The sequence below is a fragment of the Heloderma suspectum genome, chromosome 2 (assembly GCF_057233095.1).
Source record: "Heloderma suspectum isolate Gila_16-S chromosome 2, 16-S_ref, whole genome shotgun sequence".
Classification (NCBI taxonomy): domain Eukaryota; kingdom Metazoa; phylum Chordata; class Lepidosauria; order Squamata; family Helodermatidae; genus Heloderma; species Heloderma suspectum.
Genome location: NC_139459.1, coordinates 181,000,060 through 181,013,695, shown reverse-complemented (window position 1 = coordinate 181,013,695; position 13,636 = coordinate 181,000,060). Strand labels below are relative to the sequence as shown.

The window sequence follows — 13,636 nt, the reverse complement described above, 5'->3', positions numbered from 1 at the left end:
TAGTGAAAATGTGCATGCATTCACATAATTTATTCAGCAAACTAGGGTTAAGCATTACAGTGCATCTGCACTGAGTAAACTAGGGTTAAGTTAGTGATTCTCCCCCTCCAGGACAAGGTAAGAAGTAGGTCTCACTGGTGCCTCCCTCTACATGCCCTGCAGGGACATGGTTTGGCTTGGTAAGATAAACCATGGTTTCACTATCTATGTGGGATCTTAACCAGGGCTAAGTCAATTATAGTTAAATATTATGTTTGCACTTGTCCTCTAAGTGCTTACAATGGGAAAATAATTCCCTGTGGAAGAATCTGTATGACTCCAAGAACAGTGGATTAGAGAAGAGGTGGGCAGAAAGTAGATCTCAAGGTAGAAATCCTTACCAGATACCCATCTTCCTGGCTTCTGAGATCTCAACAGGATCTCAACATCCCTCATACTTTCGAAACTAAGGGCTAGAAACTTAAAATAAAAATGAAATCCCAAAGCTGTGAGACTCAAGATGCACATAGGTTAGAATGTGCACAGTTCTATTTACAATATCGCTTAGGCTTGCTATATAAATATGACAAAACAGATAAACACTTCATGCCTCTGGCAACTTCTGAGGAAGCCTGCCTCACAATTTGAGATCAAGCTCTGTGGCCAGCCGGATCATACAGAATTTTTTTCCCTCCTGTCAGAGCCAGAAACATCCCAGGTTCTCTAGCCTTTACCATCTGTTGTGGATTGGCTTGTGATCTCCGATAGCCTTCTATGCATCCTTGAATTGAATGTACTTTTTCTGCTTTTCGATGGTGAGATCACATCCCAAGGAGCTTGATTTTCTGTGTGGACTGAGCTCATGTGGTCTTGAAGTTAGTGTTGAGAACCCTGAAGTTGTTGGTACTTGGGGACTTCAGCATCCACCCTGAGGCGGCCTTACATCTGGAATGGCTTGCTTATTTATTTATTAAATTTCTTAATCGCCCATCTGTCCAGTCACCAGCCACTCTGGGCGATGTACAATAATACAAGAGTTTAAAACCATAAAATTCCACATTAAAACATGGTATTTCTAAAAATACCCTAACCCACCCAAATGCCTGCCTGAACAACCACTTCATGAGAATTAAGGAAGAGATGGGCCTCAAGCTGGAGCAATGAAATAGCCATTTATTTAATGAAGAATGCCCAATGCATTTCAATCAGAGCCGGCCCTCCCATGAGCGTGTGTGCATGTGAATCTCTTGCCTCAGGCAGCAGATTGGGAAGGGCGGGGGATCCCTCGGGACATGGGAGGTTTTGCATTGGCCTTGATTTCAACTGTAGGCCTTCTTTGGGGCAAAGAAGACTTAATGTGGTGTCTTAATGTGTCTTATTCTAGTACAACAAAACTGCTCATTGAAGAGTATGCTAAGAATATACTTGAGTGAATTGTTTTGTTGCACTAGAATAAGATGTCAAAATTATTTGGTCTGAGGATGACCTATGTTCAAAATGCATTGGGTGTTCTTCTGAAAATAGATTGCTACTTTCTACCATTAGCGTGAGGTGCTAAACACACTTCACGGGTAATCTTTTGCATCCTATCAGACTTCGACTCCCCGTTGTCATATATCTGTATCTGAGGTGTCCATGGCCCCATCTAATTGCTGTTACCTGGATGAGTTGCAGTGGCTGCTGCTTGTGTTTACAGCAGAGATCTTTGCAGCAGTCTGGCCAATTTGTGCTGTAGACCCTTGCACGTTTTGCTTTGTTTCAGCTAGTTGGGTGAGACTGGCTGAGGGCTATTAGGCACATGATGAATACTTCCTTGAGGGAAGGAATGGTCCCACGTCTCTTTAGGGTACCATTGTATGTATATGCTAAAAAACAACACAACCCTGCCTGGAGCCTTTGAATCCAGGATAGAAACTACTGGCTGAGCTTAAATTTAATCTTACCCAGAAACTATATAGAGCAGCTGCTGGCAGGTCAACTTGGTTCTCTTGGATTATGCAGATTTTTTTTTTTTCCTGGATTGCTTGCTGCCAGAAAACGTCTGTCTACAGAAATCTGGTTTCAGAAACTGGGTCAGATTTTGAGACAGAAGTTGCGTTGATTATGCTCGCCTTTTCTGGGAGATAGTCATGGCCTGTACAGTTAATTACCAATAAAATTTAGAAGTTGGACTCCACAGTGTTCATCAGCTTTCATTTTTAAGAAGACTGTACTTCTGGTTGTCTTAATTGACTACTAAGAAGCCTAAAATAGTGAATGCAGTTTCTGAGCATACCTGACAGTACTGGCAAAATGAGATTTCATTTTGGGATGGGCATCCTATTTAAGAGCTCTGAAGAAGTCAAGACAGTCCTAATTCCTGATGAGAACTGTGATGGATCCCACTGCTGCAACTGAAAAAACAGAGCCCTCCTGGAAAAATGATCTGCCTCTCAGTCTTGGACAGAGGGGTCCATTGAACTTCAAATCTCATTGAGAGGGGGGGCTATATGTGGGGAAGGTCCATCTGAGGGAGCATTCAAAATTATATTGCCCTGCCTGCATCCTGAAGTCCTCTCTACCCACCTTAGGATTATGCTACCTTATTCTGCTGTATATGTAGACTAGGTAGCCCCACTGTTCTTTTCTGGAGTGCTTAAGGAAACAGGAGACTGCAACCTTAGAGAGGAGGTGTACAGAGCCAGCCCCTTCCCCATCTCAGCCCCGTAGGCCTGTCCCTTTCCAGCATGCTGCTGGTTTGATCCCCTTTCCTGTGCTTGCTGAGCAGAGGGGATTCCCTAAAAGGCATTCTGGTTGGCCGGCCTTCATTATTTTAGACACACTCTGGAATGTTTACACAACATTATTCCCAAAGTTTCCTTGGCAACATGGGGAAATATTTACTGCCCTTTTGCCAAGCAAACCTTCCTCCTTCATGGAGACAAAGGGCCTTGGCCATGCGCCTTGTGTTCCGGGCGCCCGCATCCGCTGCATAGCTGAACTTGGAGAGACAAAGCCAGTGCCAAGGCCTTTCAAGTGGTCTGTGCCCCCCTTTCCCCACTCCCCTCTCCCTTTTGTTCTTGTCTGTCCAGAGGCAAGGAACTGCTCTGACCACCAGGTTCTAAACTTGCCTGGCTTTGATCATGGGTGGTGAATAAGTGTTCCCCCCCCTCCCCACCACCCCTTTGGCCTGGCAGGGCAATGTGCCTGATTGACTGAAATAGCTTGTTTAGCCCTGGAGGGACTGCATGGTGAATAGGTATTATGATAAACTTTCTCAGCTTTCAGCCATCTTGTCAAGTATGCTTTAGGAATTGAAACCAGGTCTGCCTGAAATGAAGGCTATTTACAAATCAAGATTCAGAGGCTGTTACTCCTGGGCTGTTATCCTGAGATACGCAACCCATTACATGAACAAGGAATCCCAGCTTGCTGCTGGCTGACTGGTACCAGTTACCTACCAGTAATGCTGAATCTCTTCTGCGACATTGGATGTTTTACAGGAATGATAGTTGAGTTGAGAAATTCTGGTCATGTTAAGATGACTTCTATTTTGTCTTATACTTCTACTTTGATTCTATCTCTTGTTCACTGCTTGAATGTCTAAAACTGAAACATGAAGTGAGCTGAAGTATTGTTATCCTAGTTTAAATCAGCCTTGCAAATAAGCCCACAAAAGTTACTAGCCTGCAAAAATACTTACTAGCATATTGGGGGCTAGTAAGGGATTGAGAGCACTGTCCCTCCTGCAGCGGCCTTCTTCATTTCAATGCTGGGTGTGGAGGAGGGGTTTCCTTCCTCTGGCATCCTACTTGGTTTCTATCCTGGGCAGGGAGGAGGGACAGAGTGCTCCATCATTCCTCCACCAGCCCACTCGCTTGTGTGGAGTAACATGCACTCACCTACATGCAATTCTTTGTCACCTGTGGCTACCAGGGTAGCATTTAAATATAAGGCTGACTTAAATGGGCTGTGAGAGCCTTTCTTCAGGGATTTCCCACCCCCAGTGAAGAGAAGGAAAGAAAAATCCCATATTGCACCTTAGTGTTTCTCATTTGCTCCCTAGGTTGCTTAATTAGGAAAATGGGCCACCTTTAGCTTACTTCTCCCCACCACTGCTTCTTTTCTTTTCTTCTTATCCTCTTGCCCATTTTCTTCTTGGCTTTGGAATAAAATAGCCTAGAAAAATAGAGTTGATCTGAACTTCTGCGAGTTTTGATTTTTGTGTTAAACTTTTGGATGTTTGATGAGGGAGGGCCTTTTCTCAAACAGCTAAGCTAATTGCATGAAAATCTAAAGTGTTTCTCTGCTTTTTGTCCAAGCCCTGAACACTAATAGCAACTCAGTCTGAGCTGTACAAGAGATTCCAAAGGCGGATCTTTAAGGCTCCAGAAAACTGTGCAAGCCCTGAGTCCACAGGTCATAGCTCAGGGAAGCTCCCCAGACATGGAAACAAGGGAGCGACACAGTCCCTGAGCTTGTCTGGGCAGTGGGAAATTCCCCAACACAAATGAGCTGAAGTTTAGGTAGAGCCCCTTTGTATACCCCCTGTAAGCTGCCCTCTCTCCTTCCATCTCAGCCAGGCGATTGAGGCAGGGCTAGAGGTGGGGCTTCGGTGGGCAGTTCAGTTCAGGGGGTGTCTGTGGTGTCTCCATCTGGGCTTTTGAGCTACAAGCATTTTGCTTTGTTGTTATTGTGGGGTGGGCTGGGATACCCAGAAATCTCATGTGACAGCATTTTGTTCCAACCTCTTTCCTGTCGCTAAGTCACCTTTTTCTTTTGCAGATGATGGCAAGATCTTCCATGGGAGTGGAGTGGGGGACCCTTTTGGTCCACGCTGCTACAAAGGAGACATTATGGGCTGTGGAATCATGTTCCCGCGTGACTATATCCTGGACAGCGAAGGTGAGCATCCAGAACTCTAAATCGTGACACTAAGTAAAGCAATAAATAAATACATCACAGCAGATGGCTCTGGGTCACTGTGTGTGTGTAAATAGAGCTGACTCAGCTTGGTGAGTTTTGCAGACAGTGTAGCATTGGGAGCCAACAGTCTCTGGACTAAATTTCACCCCCGATTGCCCAGAGGGGTGTGTGGAAGGACTGGCAACCTTGGGATTTGTTAAGACCTTTTTGTCTTTCTCTGTTTTCCTCAATACAGAGTGGTTAATACCATCTTTGCAAATAGGTCCACAAGGTACACTAGCAAACTGAAAACTTTACTAGCCCTCATGTCTATGTTGATCATTTATAGTATACACATTTGTGAGTGAGTGTGTGTGTGTGTGTGTGTGTGAGAGAGAGAGAGAGAGAGAGTTAGTTTAAAACCAACCTCTTAAAGCTTCACTGCTTGGATGCCTGGAGGCAAATGTTAGTTGCCACAGGTGACCACATGACTGGCTATTTTACAAGTCTGACGTAAAGTGGTACAGTGGCATTCCGACATCACATCTTCATGTGTACTGTGTACAGTGGTGACCAGTGTTGGCTTGTTTCTGAAGTTACATAGCTGTTGCTGTCCCTCAAGGATTCTGCTGGGACAGTGTTGCTGCCACTCAGTTGTGCTTCTAGAAGAGAAGCACCTTCAGTTCTGGAGGGTAGAGCTGGACAGATAGATCATGAGAGAAGCACCAGTTGCCATTAAGTATGAGAGGGAGTAAGCAACAAGAAGCTTGCTATAGATCTGAGCTGGAGCTGGTCTGCAGCTGGCAAGTAGAAAATATGTGGCCACCAAGCCTAAATTTTAAGGAACTTTCTGTAGTGGGAGACCGGAGTGTGCCTCATTGTAAAAGTTATGCAGAATTGTGGGTGCCCTGCAGGTGACAGTGATGACAGCTGTGATACGGTGGCTATCAGGGCCAAGCCACAGGGCGTGAGGAATGTTCTCTACCTGCACCAGGAAGCTGAGGAAGATGAGGATGAGGAAGATGATGGGGAAGACATGGAGCAGGAACATGAAGGCAAGAAAGTGGTGGTAAGTGCCAGCAAGGCTTGCTGATAAGGCTAGGAGATACTAGGCAACCTTTCCCTGTGACAGCACAAGCAGCAGGGCTGCAATCTTCCTTGAGCCAATTAAAAGCCCAGAAAACCATGTGAAGTCAAAATTAAGAAAATCCAGTTTTAAAACAGTAGAATGGGAGACTGTTCCTCTCCCAGTCCAGGCAACGCTTGAGAGAACAACTTCTAGTCAGAAGTGAAAAACATGAAGTGGGGTGCGGGGGAGAGGTCACTTTAAGCTCCCTAGAGAGGCCATTCCAGAGTGGGTGCTACAATTGAGAAGGCCCTGCAATGCGTCCTCTGTGATTGTCACCTGTGCGAAGGGTGGCATAACTGACAGGGCCTCATCTGAGGACACAAGGAGATGCAGAAGGGAAAAGAAACTCCTAAGGTATGCAAAAGCCAGGCCATTTCAGGCTTCAGTGGTTATTGATTGGACTTCCCAGGGCATGGTCTGAAGGCACATAAGGCAGCCACCTTGCTGAAGCTAGGCAAGTCTGTGTCTGGTCAGTGCTTGGAGGGGAGACCACCTGGGAACTACATGTGAATTCAACATCCTGAGAACCTCGGCTTCCATTTGGGGTGTGTTTGTGTGTTTTTAGAGTTCCTAGTCATGGCTGCAAATATAAGTATGTGGCAGTGGGGAAGGGAATGAGCAGGATTTCCAGTAATCAGGACACGTTATCTCATTTCTTGCTCTTGCTCATGATGCAGAAAAAGGTTTACTCACAACGAGAAAATGTGTGTAATTTGCATAATTTATGCCGTTCACAGAACATAATTTTAGAATTTAAGCTTCTTTTCTCTTAGCTCTACCCCACCTCCTGAAGATTCTGAGATTTCACCAGGCATTGCTTCCACACTTTAAGGTCTGACTTTGCCACCATACGTGCTAGAAACTTGTTTTAAAAAAGACAAACCAAAAACAAGCCCCCCTGCAACAGATGATTCTCAGAATGCTGTATTCCCTGCCAGTTGGCAAGTTCGTTTCAATGCTTTTCATGCATGTGTGCAGAATACACACAACTCTGGAAAGTTCAGTGAAGAGTGTGGGATCCTGCCACCTTAATTTCTGATGCTGGGAGGAGTAACATGTGCTGCACTTTGTAGTTGTCACCCTGGCCCACAGTCAGAAGGGGGGAGTTCCCCTAAGCTGATCTGCCTGGGACAGCAGCCCCAGCCACCTGACCCCCAGCACTTTTCATACCTTCATCAAGTGTTGCCAAGGGACAGGTTAGTCATCAGTACAGCAGCTGGTTATGCTGTTGGCCCCTTGAGGTTTTCTGCTGCTCTGTTTCCAGTGTGTGCCACAGGGGAAGCGTCCTATTCCCACTTCTCTCTGATTATCTTCTTGTCTGGGTTATGCTAGTTTTCTTTGTTTAGGATGCTTCCTAGTGGCTGCTGTGAGCACTGCTCCTATGGTGAGGATGTTTCTCTGTATCCAAAACTTGGGATCAGGAGAATCCCTAATTTGTGCCCGTAGTTATGTTACTGGAGTTCCCAACACTGCCCTGTACTCCTTGCCAGTGTAAGGACTAGACAGTGCATTTAACAAAGAGTGCTTCTAGATGGATGACTCCCAGCACTACCACTCAAAAGGCATTGTGCAGTATTCCATCTTTCCTTCCTGAATGGATTTTTTGTGGTAAGAAGAAAGATGGAAGATACAGTGGGAAAACCACAAGATATCTGGATCCCCATAACATTCCTGATGAAATTCCTGAGAATGAGGCAAGGCGATTGCATGATAAAAGCCTCACCTGGAAACACCCTAAGTTAAGTGAAATTGTTAATTAAGAAAGGGTAGACAGCAGGAATCTAAACGTATGGCTGAGTGGCAACCTTTTGTAGAGTTTTTCAGAATTAGACATGATATTAATATCAGTTGCTTTATGATAATGTAAAACTTTAATACATTGACTCTTTGATTAGTTTATGAATTGAGGAAAATCAGACGTTTATACTGTATATGCTGCTTAATTTATATTATATGTTAGGTTTATATTGTACTGTGATTTTGTGTCTGTAATCTTTATATGGCTTGCTGGTGTGTAAAAAGGCAAGGTGTAAGCAGAACATTGGGAAACCACCAGGATTGAGATTTGGGCACTTCGTGTATTTTAAGTTAAATACTGGAAAAGCTCATGTCCTTCCATCTGGAGTTTCTGGTCCTGGTGGCCTCTCTTCAGCCATCCTGCTCATCGCCATTGCTTGTCAAGACCTAACAAAGCACCAAGCTATGCATTTGGCAGCCCCATGTAATTATATCACTTGCTGGACTGTACCACTTCAGAATACAGGTGAGCTGAGGGGGCATCGGTATCTGAATGCTTATGGGGAGTGGGGAACACAGCTTCTTGCATGCACAAAACTAACATTTTAGGGAGGTGAGCTAGTAGCACCTTCTCTCTCTGACATGCTAGTTATGTATGTGGAGGGAGTTTTTTTAAATGTACTTGTGGGAAGCATTCAGACGTTTACTCCCCCCACCTGCAGTCTGAAATGGTACAGTCCAGCAAGAGGCACAACAGGTAAGGCTGCTGCTCGTGCACTTTGGAGCAAAGTCTCCTTTATGCACAAGCAGGCATGTCCGTATTAGAATTTGCCTTATGGAGAACACAGATTACTGGGATGGAATAGATTTGGCTGGAACACATGGGAAAGAAGCTTGGGTGCAGGGAGACATTGGGGCGGGCTGTGTCCTGGCCTCCATGATACTTGACAAGGACTGGACAGAAGCCTCCTGCTGTCAGTCCTGTGTTCTAAAACAATGGTGTTTATATATTTTATGTATTATATCTATACTTCTTTAGTCAACCAAGGCTGGTCAAGTCTTTCGTGCAGCCCTTGGCCCCCAGCCCACATGACAAATGGATCCATATCTTGGAAGAGTTCTTCAAAATCTGGTTCAGCAGATACAGATTCAACCACTGAGCTGAGCTGCAGTAAGATAAAGTCCTGCCTTTCTTTTCTCTCCCTCCACCTGTCCCCCTCCCAGGTGTTCTTTACACGGAATGGAAAGATTATCGGCAAGAAAGATGCAGTGGTGCCATCTGGGGGCTTTTACCCCACCATTGGGATGCTGAGCAGTGGGGAGAAGGTCAAGGTGGATCTGCACCCACTCAGCGGCTAAGGATCAAGGGGCTGGGGAGCCCATCTCTTTCCTTCTGCCATTCCGCGGGACTGCCAGGTTGCTCAGGCTGTTCTTTGTTGCATTTCCAGCCTCCGCCTCCAGTGGCGATATTTTTGTCTGTGGGGCCATATGGGTAATATCTGTTATATAACACCACCTGAGCCACCTGTCTTATCTTTTCTGCTTGATTGCAGCTACTGTTGGACTCTTTGTGCCACTGCTGGATGCTGGAATAATATCGAGGCTCTTGTTCCCAAGCAAGTGTGGGATTACTTACTGGGACAGAGGGCTGATCTCTTCCCGCTCACTGCGTTCAATCCGAGTTTGTATGTGGCTGCCACTTCCCAAGCTTTGAAAGAGAGGCTGGGGCCTGGCTGAGCCTAGTCCAATGCTGAAAGGGTGCAGTGCCCTATTCTGTGCAGAATCGCATCAGTTGCAGATGGAACAGTGCGGCTGCTGTCTACTGTTGCTAGGGACCATGTTGCATTACCATATAATACAGTGGGGATTGATGATCCCCTCCCCAGCTGCAGGCCAGCCCCACAAAGTCTTATCTGTAGCCCATTTCTCTCCTGACCTCTGACAATGCAGCAAATCCCTTTGCCACCTTCTTATACACACTTACTCCTCTAGTTAAAACGTAGCTTGTGGTCCCATGGCTCCAAGAAACTGCCAGGACCCTGCCTTCTTTCCCGAAAGAGGATGCTATGCGTGTCTTGAGGATGGTGTAATAGAATATTATAGAGCTGGGGGGGGGGGGGGGATTTCTAGGACGGTTTTCCCTAAGACCCAACACCTCTGCGCCCTCCTTCATATTAACCTTTGAAGGAAAGTTCCTTGCCGACCTCTTGCCCTGCTATTGTGCTAGCATGTTTTTTGCGTGGTACCTGCCCTGGAGAAGGGCAGGGGTATGTGACTCCTGAGGTGGTCTACCTTCTATCATCTCCCTTTCCTGAGCCATGGAAGGTCCTCTAATATCAGATATACGCAGGGCCGCTCTGGCTGTTGGAAGGGCCTGGGTGCAATGCTGCTGCATGTCTCTGTACTGTTGCTGTTGTCCATTTATAAGGTAGGGGTGGAGAAGGGGCCCAGAACATGAATTATGTCCTGCAGTTTGACTGTAAAGTGTTTACTCTTCAGCCTTCCTTCCCCTCCCTGCAAGTTAAGACGGGCTGGTCCTTCATGTGTATCGCTGCTTGTGTATTCACTCTCTGGGTTGCTTGTCCCCTGCATTGTGCTTGCTTAGTTGTAACCCTTTCTTGCTGTGGCTTTGAAGTTAACAAAGGCTCCTTGGAAGGGTGAAAATCTGTCATGATGCCATTTGGGTACATGTGGCTAATCTATGGCAGGAAAAGCCAAAGAGTAGCAGCTTCTTTGATCCTTGGGACAGGGAACAGGTGAAAGACTGCTCACGGCCTTACCGTCTTCCCACATTTCCGGCCCTGAGTTGTCAAGGGGCAGTCCTGCTGCTAAAATGGAAATTTGCTGGGAACCTGAGAATTGAAGGTGGAGGTGGTGGTCCTGAAAACTGTTGCACTGGCTCCTCCTAGTGGTGCTAGCTACCTGGCTTTGTTTAATAGTCCTGTTTTTATAAGTTGGTGGGGTGGGAGGAAAAGCATCCTTTTGTGGTTCTCTTTCTTGCTTGAATGTCAGTATGTTACCAGCAACACTCCCTAACTCTTGGAAATGGGAGAAGGTTGCCTCCATCGTCAACCTTAACTGCTGCTGCTTCAGATTTCACTGGTGGAAGCTTTCTCTTCTTCTCCCCCTGCCCCCCACTGCTGAAATACCTGGCAGCAGAAGAAAGGAATAAGGGGGATACCATGGGGGGGGGGAATACCATGTGAGAGATCATGGCAAGCTTGTAGGCGTGCTGTGCAACATTCTCTAGCTGCAGCAACCCTTAAGCGTCCAGGCTTCCCCAACCTGATGCCCTGGCTGTGGCATGCTAGGAGTTCTAATCCAACACAGCTGGAGGGCACCAGGGTGAGGAAGGCTGCCTTAGAGGGAGCTACAATACTGCTCCTTCCATCCTCTTGTGCAGTCCTGCTCGGGGGGAGGGGGGGCAATGGAGTCCTCTCAAGTTCTGTGTTCCTCTGGCTCCTGTTGCATCTCTGGAGACATAACCTTTATACACTTAATAAAGTTGAAATTTCCATATTTATCCAACACCTGAAAAGGCGTCTGGCTTGTTTACTATGAATCACCTACTGCCTCCCCCCATAAATGTTTCATCATTTGGACTGTTTATCACTCATCTGTGTATTTTTTTATTAATCCGTTAAGTTGCACTGAAACACATCTCTGGCTATATATATATATATATATATATGTGTGTGTGTGTGTGTGTGTGTGTCTGTACACACACACAGCTTAAATGAAAGTGCATTTCATAGTATATCCCTAAAACAATATAATAAAATATATGGTTTTTTAAGAAGTGTTGTAGGGAAAGAACCCTTCCAATCACTGCCATTTTAGTAAAGTTCTTAATGGTAGGGACTAGAAAGATTTTTTTAAAAATTAGCACGATAGCCCATAATGCTATAATAGGGGGTATAACACTACAGCAGCAATTTAAGATAATACTTTTTTAAAAACTTCCCAGTCACCATGATTAAGATGGCAGGAATTGGAAAGGTAACGTTAAAGGGCTGGGTGTCCCTGACCTCAGAAGCTAAGCAGGGTCTGCCCTGGTTAGTCCTTGGATGGGATTCTGCCTGGGAATCAGGCTTCCTGCATTGAGCAGGGGGTTGGACTCAATGGTCTTGTAGGCCCCTTCCAACCCCATGATTCATAATTCTATGACTTCTAGTTATTATAGGGTTGTAGCACTGTAACACTATTTTGCTCTTAGTTGAATATTTTGTGTAAAAAAATGTACCCTAAAAAGCATTTTGATACTTAAAAAATTGATTTTTTTTTAAAGGATTAAAATGGTGCCCCCTGCAAGGGCCATAGTCAGTATGTGCAATCCATCTGCCCATAAGTCACTGCTCCCATCAAAACCAAGTCCTTTAAAGATTGAAGAATAGTGCTACGGCCTTCATACTTGCGGAGATTAAATTACTTTTCCATCCTTTTCAAAAATGTTGGACTTTCTGCTTTAAGAAAAAGACTGGAGGTGCACTGGGAAAATACAGGAGAATTACAAGTAGAAGACAATATTGTGTGGAGCCCCTGTAAAATGTGAGTGAGCAAGCTATGGCTGTGCCGCAATAAAGGCCTCTACTAGAAATGGCCCAAAAGTGGGAGTGCTGAACAGCACTTGCAGTGGTGACAGAAGAACCACAGCATACTCTTAAGTGTCCTTTTTTCTGGGCAAATCTGGTTGTCAACTATAACGAGATCATGGAGGCACCGTGAACTAACAGTGATTATTCAGCTGCTTTCCTTTACAAAAAGCAGTCCCATTTGTCCACGATACTGCCCACCAAAGCAGTAGGATAATGACTGTAGCTGGAGTGGGGCCAGAGTGCTAATATCTTTCTGGCTTTCAATCACCTGAACAGGGCTGGGGAGCCTCTTTCAGCCCAAGAGCCAAATTCAATTTTGGAGGAACTCTTGAGGGCTGCATTCTAATGGTGGGTGGGACCAAAAGTAAAAGAGGTGGGGCAAAAGTACACCAAAAATACCACCCTATTGTAGCTTAAAGCACTTCATGACAGTATCTAAATCTTAGGAGAGGCATTTCAGCCTTTCAGAATAGGGGAAAAACTGCACAAAAGCCAGGAATCCATGGAATGATTGATGTTTGCGGGGAAGGGATGTGGCCAGCTGAGGAACTCCAGATGGTTGGAGTGGGATCTAGGGCCTGAGGTTCCCTACTCCTGCAGCAGCATCACTATTGGTTATGGTGGCTAGGGCTGACAGGGGCTGCAGTCCAACAGCATCTTAGGGTCCACAAGTTGCCCACACCTGAAGTAAAGGAATCCTATTGGGGAAAATTCCAGGCCTTACCTAGTGCTCCTTACCTTTCTCCCCACCCCCAAGATAAGAATGACAAAGGGGTTCATCACAGAGGGGCAGAAATCCATATTAATGCTGGGGCTTTCTCCATCTGGTTTCATTGCAGGATTAGATCAGGCTGCTTTACACAGTTGTTTCTATCTTGTTATATACCGTTCCTCACCTTCTCATGGGATGGCTACTTTTCTGCAAGAAGCCATTACACACACCGGGAACATTGTGAAATTCCTTCCCTGGTTCCTGCCTCTTTCCCTCCTCTCACAGATTACGGGTGGTTTGGTTGTGACTGACACACAATGCAGGTAAACAGCAACCTTCACCGAACTGACCAAACCCCGCCCCCACAGGCACCAGCTTCCCGGCACAATGTTGGCACACTGGCCATTCCGTATTGTGGAGTAAGCAGCCGAAGTCAGGAGCAAACGTAGGTGCATTGCATTTAGTCTTGGCATGGCAGCAAACCCACCACCCTGACGTCACTGCCGTCAATCATGACTGCACCCCCAACAAACCAAAACAACCAGCCACAGGCGTGTGTACACAGCTGTTTCTTCATGCGATGGGAGAAATGCAGAGGGA

General features: G+C 45.8%; 1 protein-coding gene across 1 annotated transcript in view; it reads left to right on the top strand.

Moving 5' to 3' along the window:
* The window catches only part of SPRYD3 (SPRY domain containing 3), a 47,772-nt gene extending 36,432 nt beyond the window's left edge, over nucleotides 1–11,340 (top strand). Inside the window, exons 9-11 of the mRNA XM_084836547.1 lie at nucleotides 4,744–4,863; nucleotides 5,778–5,932; nucleotides 8,954–11,340. Coding sequence (XP_084692673.1) covers nucleotides 4,744–4,863; nucleotides 5,778–5,932; nucleotides 8,954–9,088 — 410 coding nt within the window. The 3' untranslated portion in view covers nucleotides 9,089–11,340. The remainder of the gene's footprint in view (nucleotides 1–4,743; nucleotides 4,864–5,777; nucleotides 5,933–8,953) is intronic.
* The last annotated feature ends 2,296 nt before the right edge of the window (nucleotides 11,341–13,636 follow it).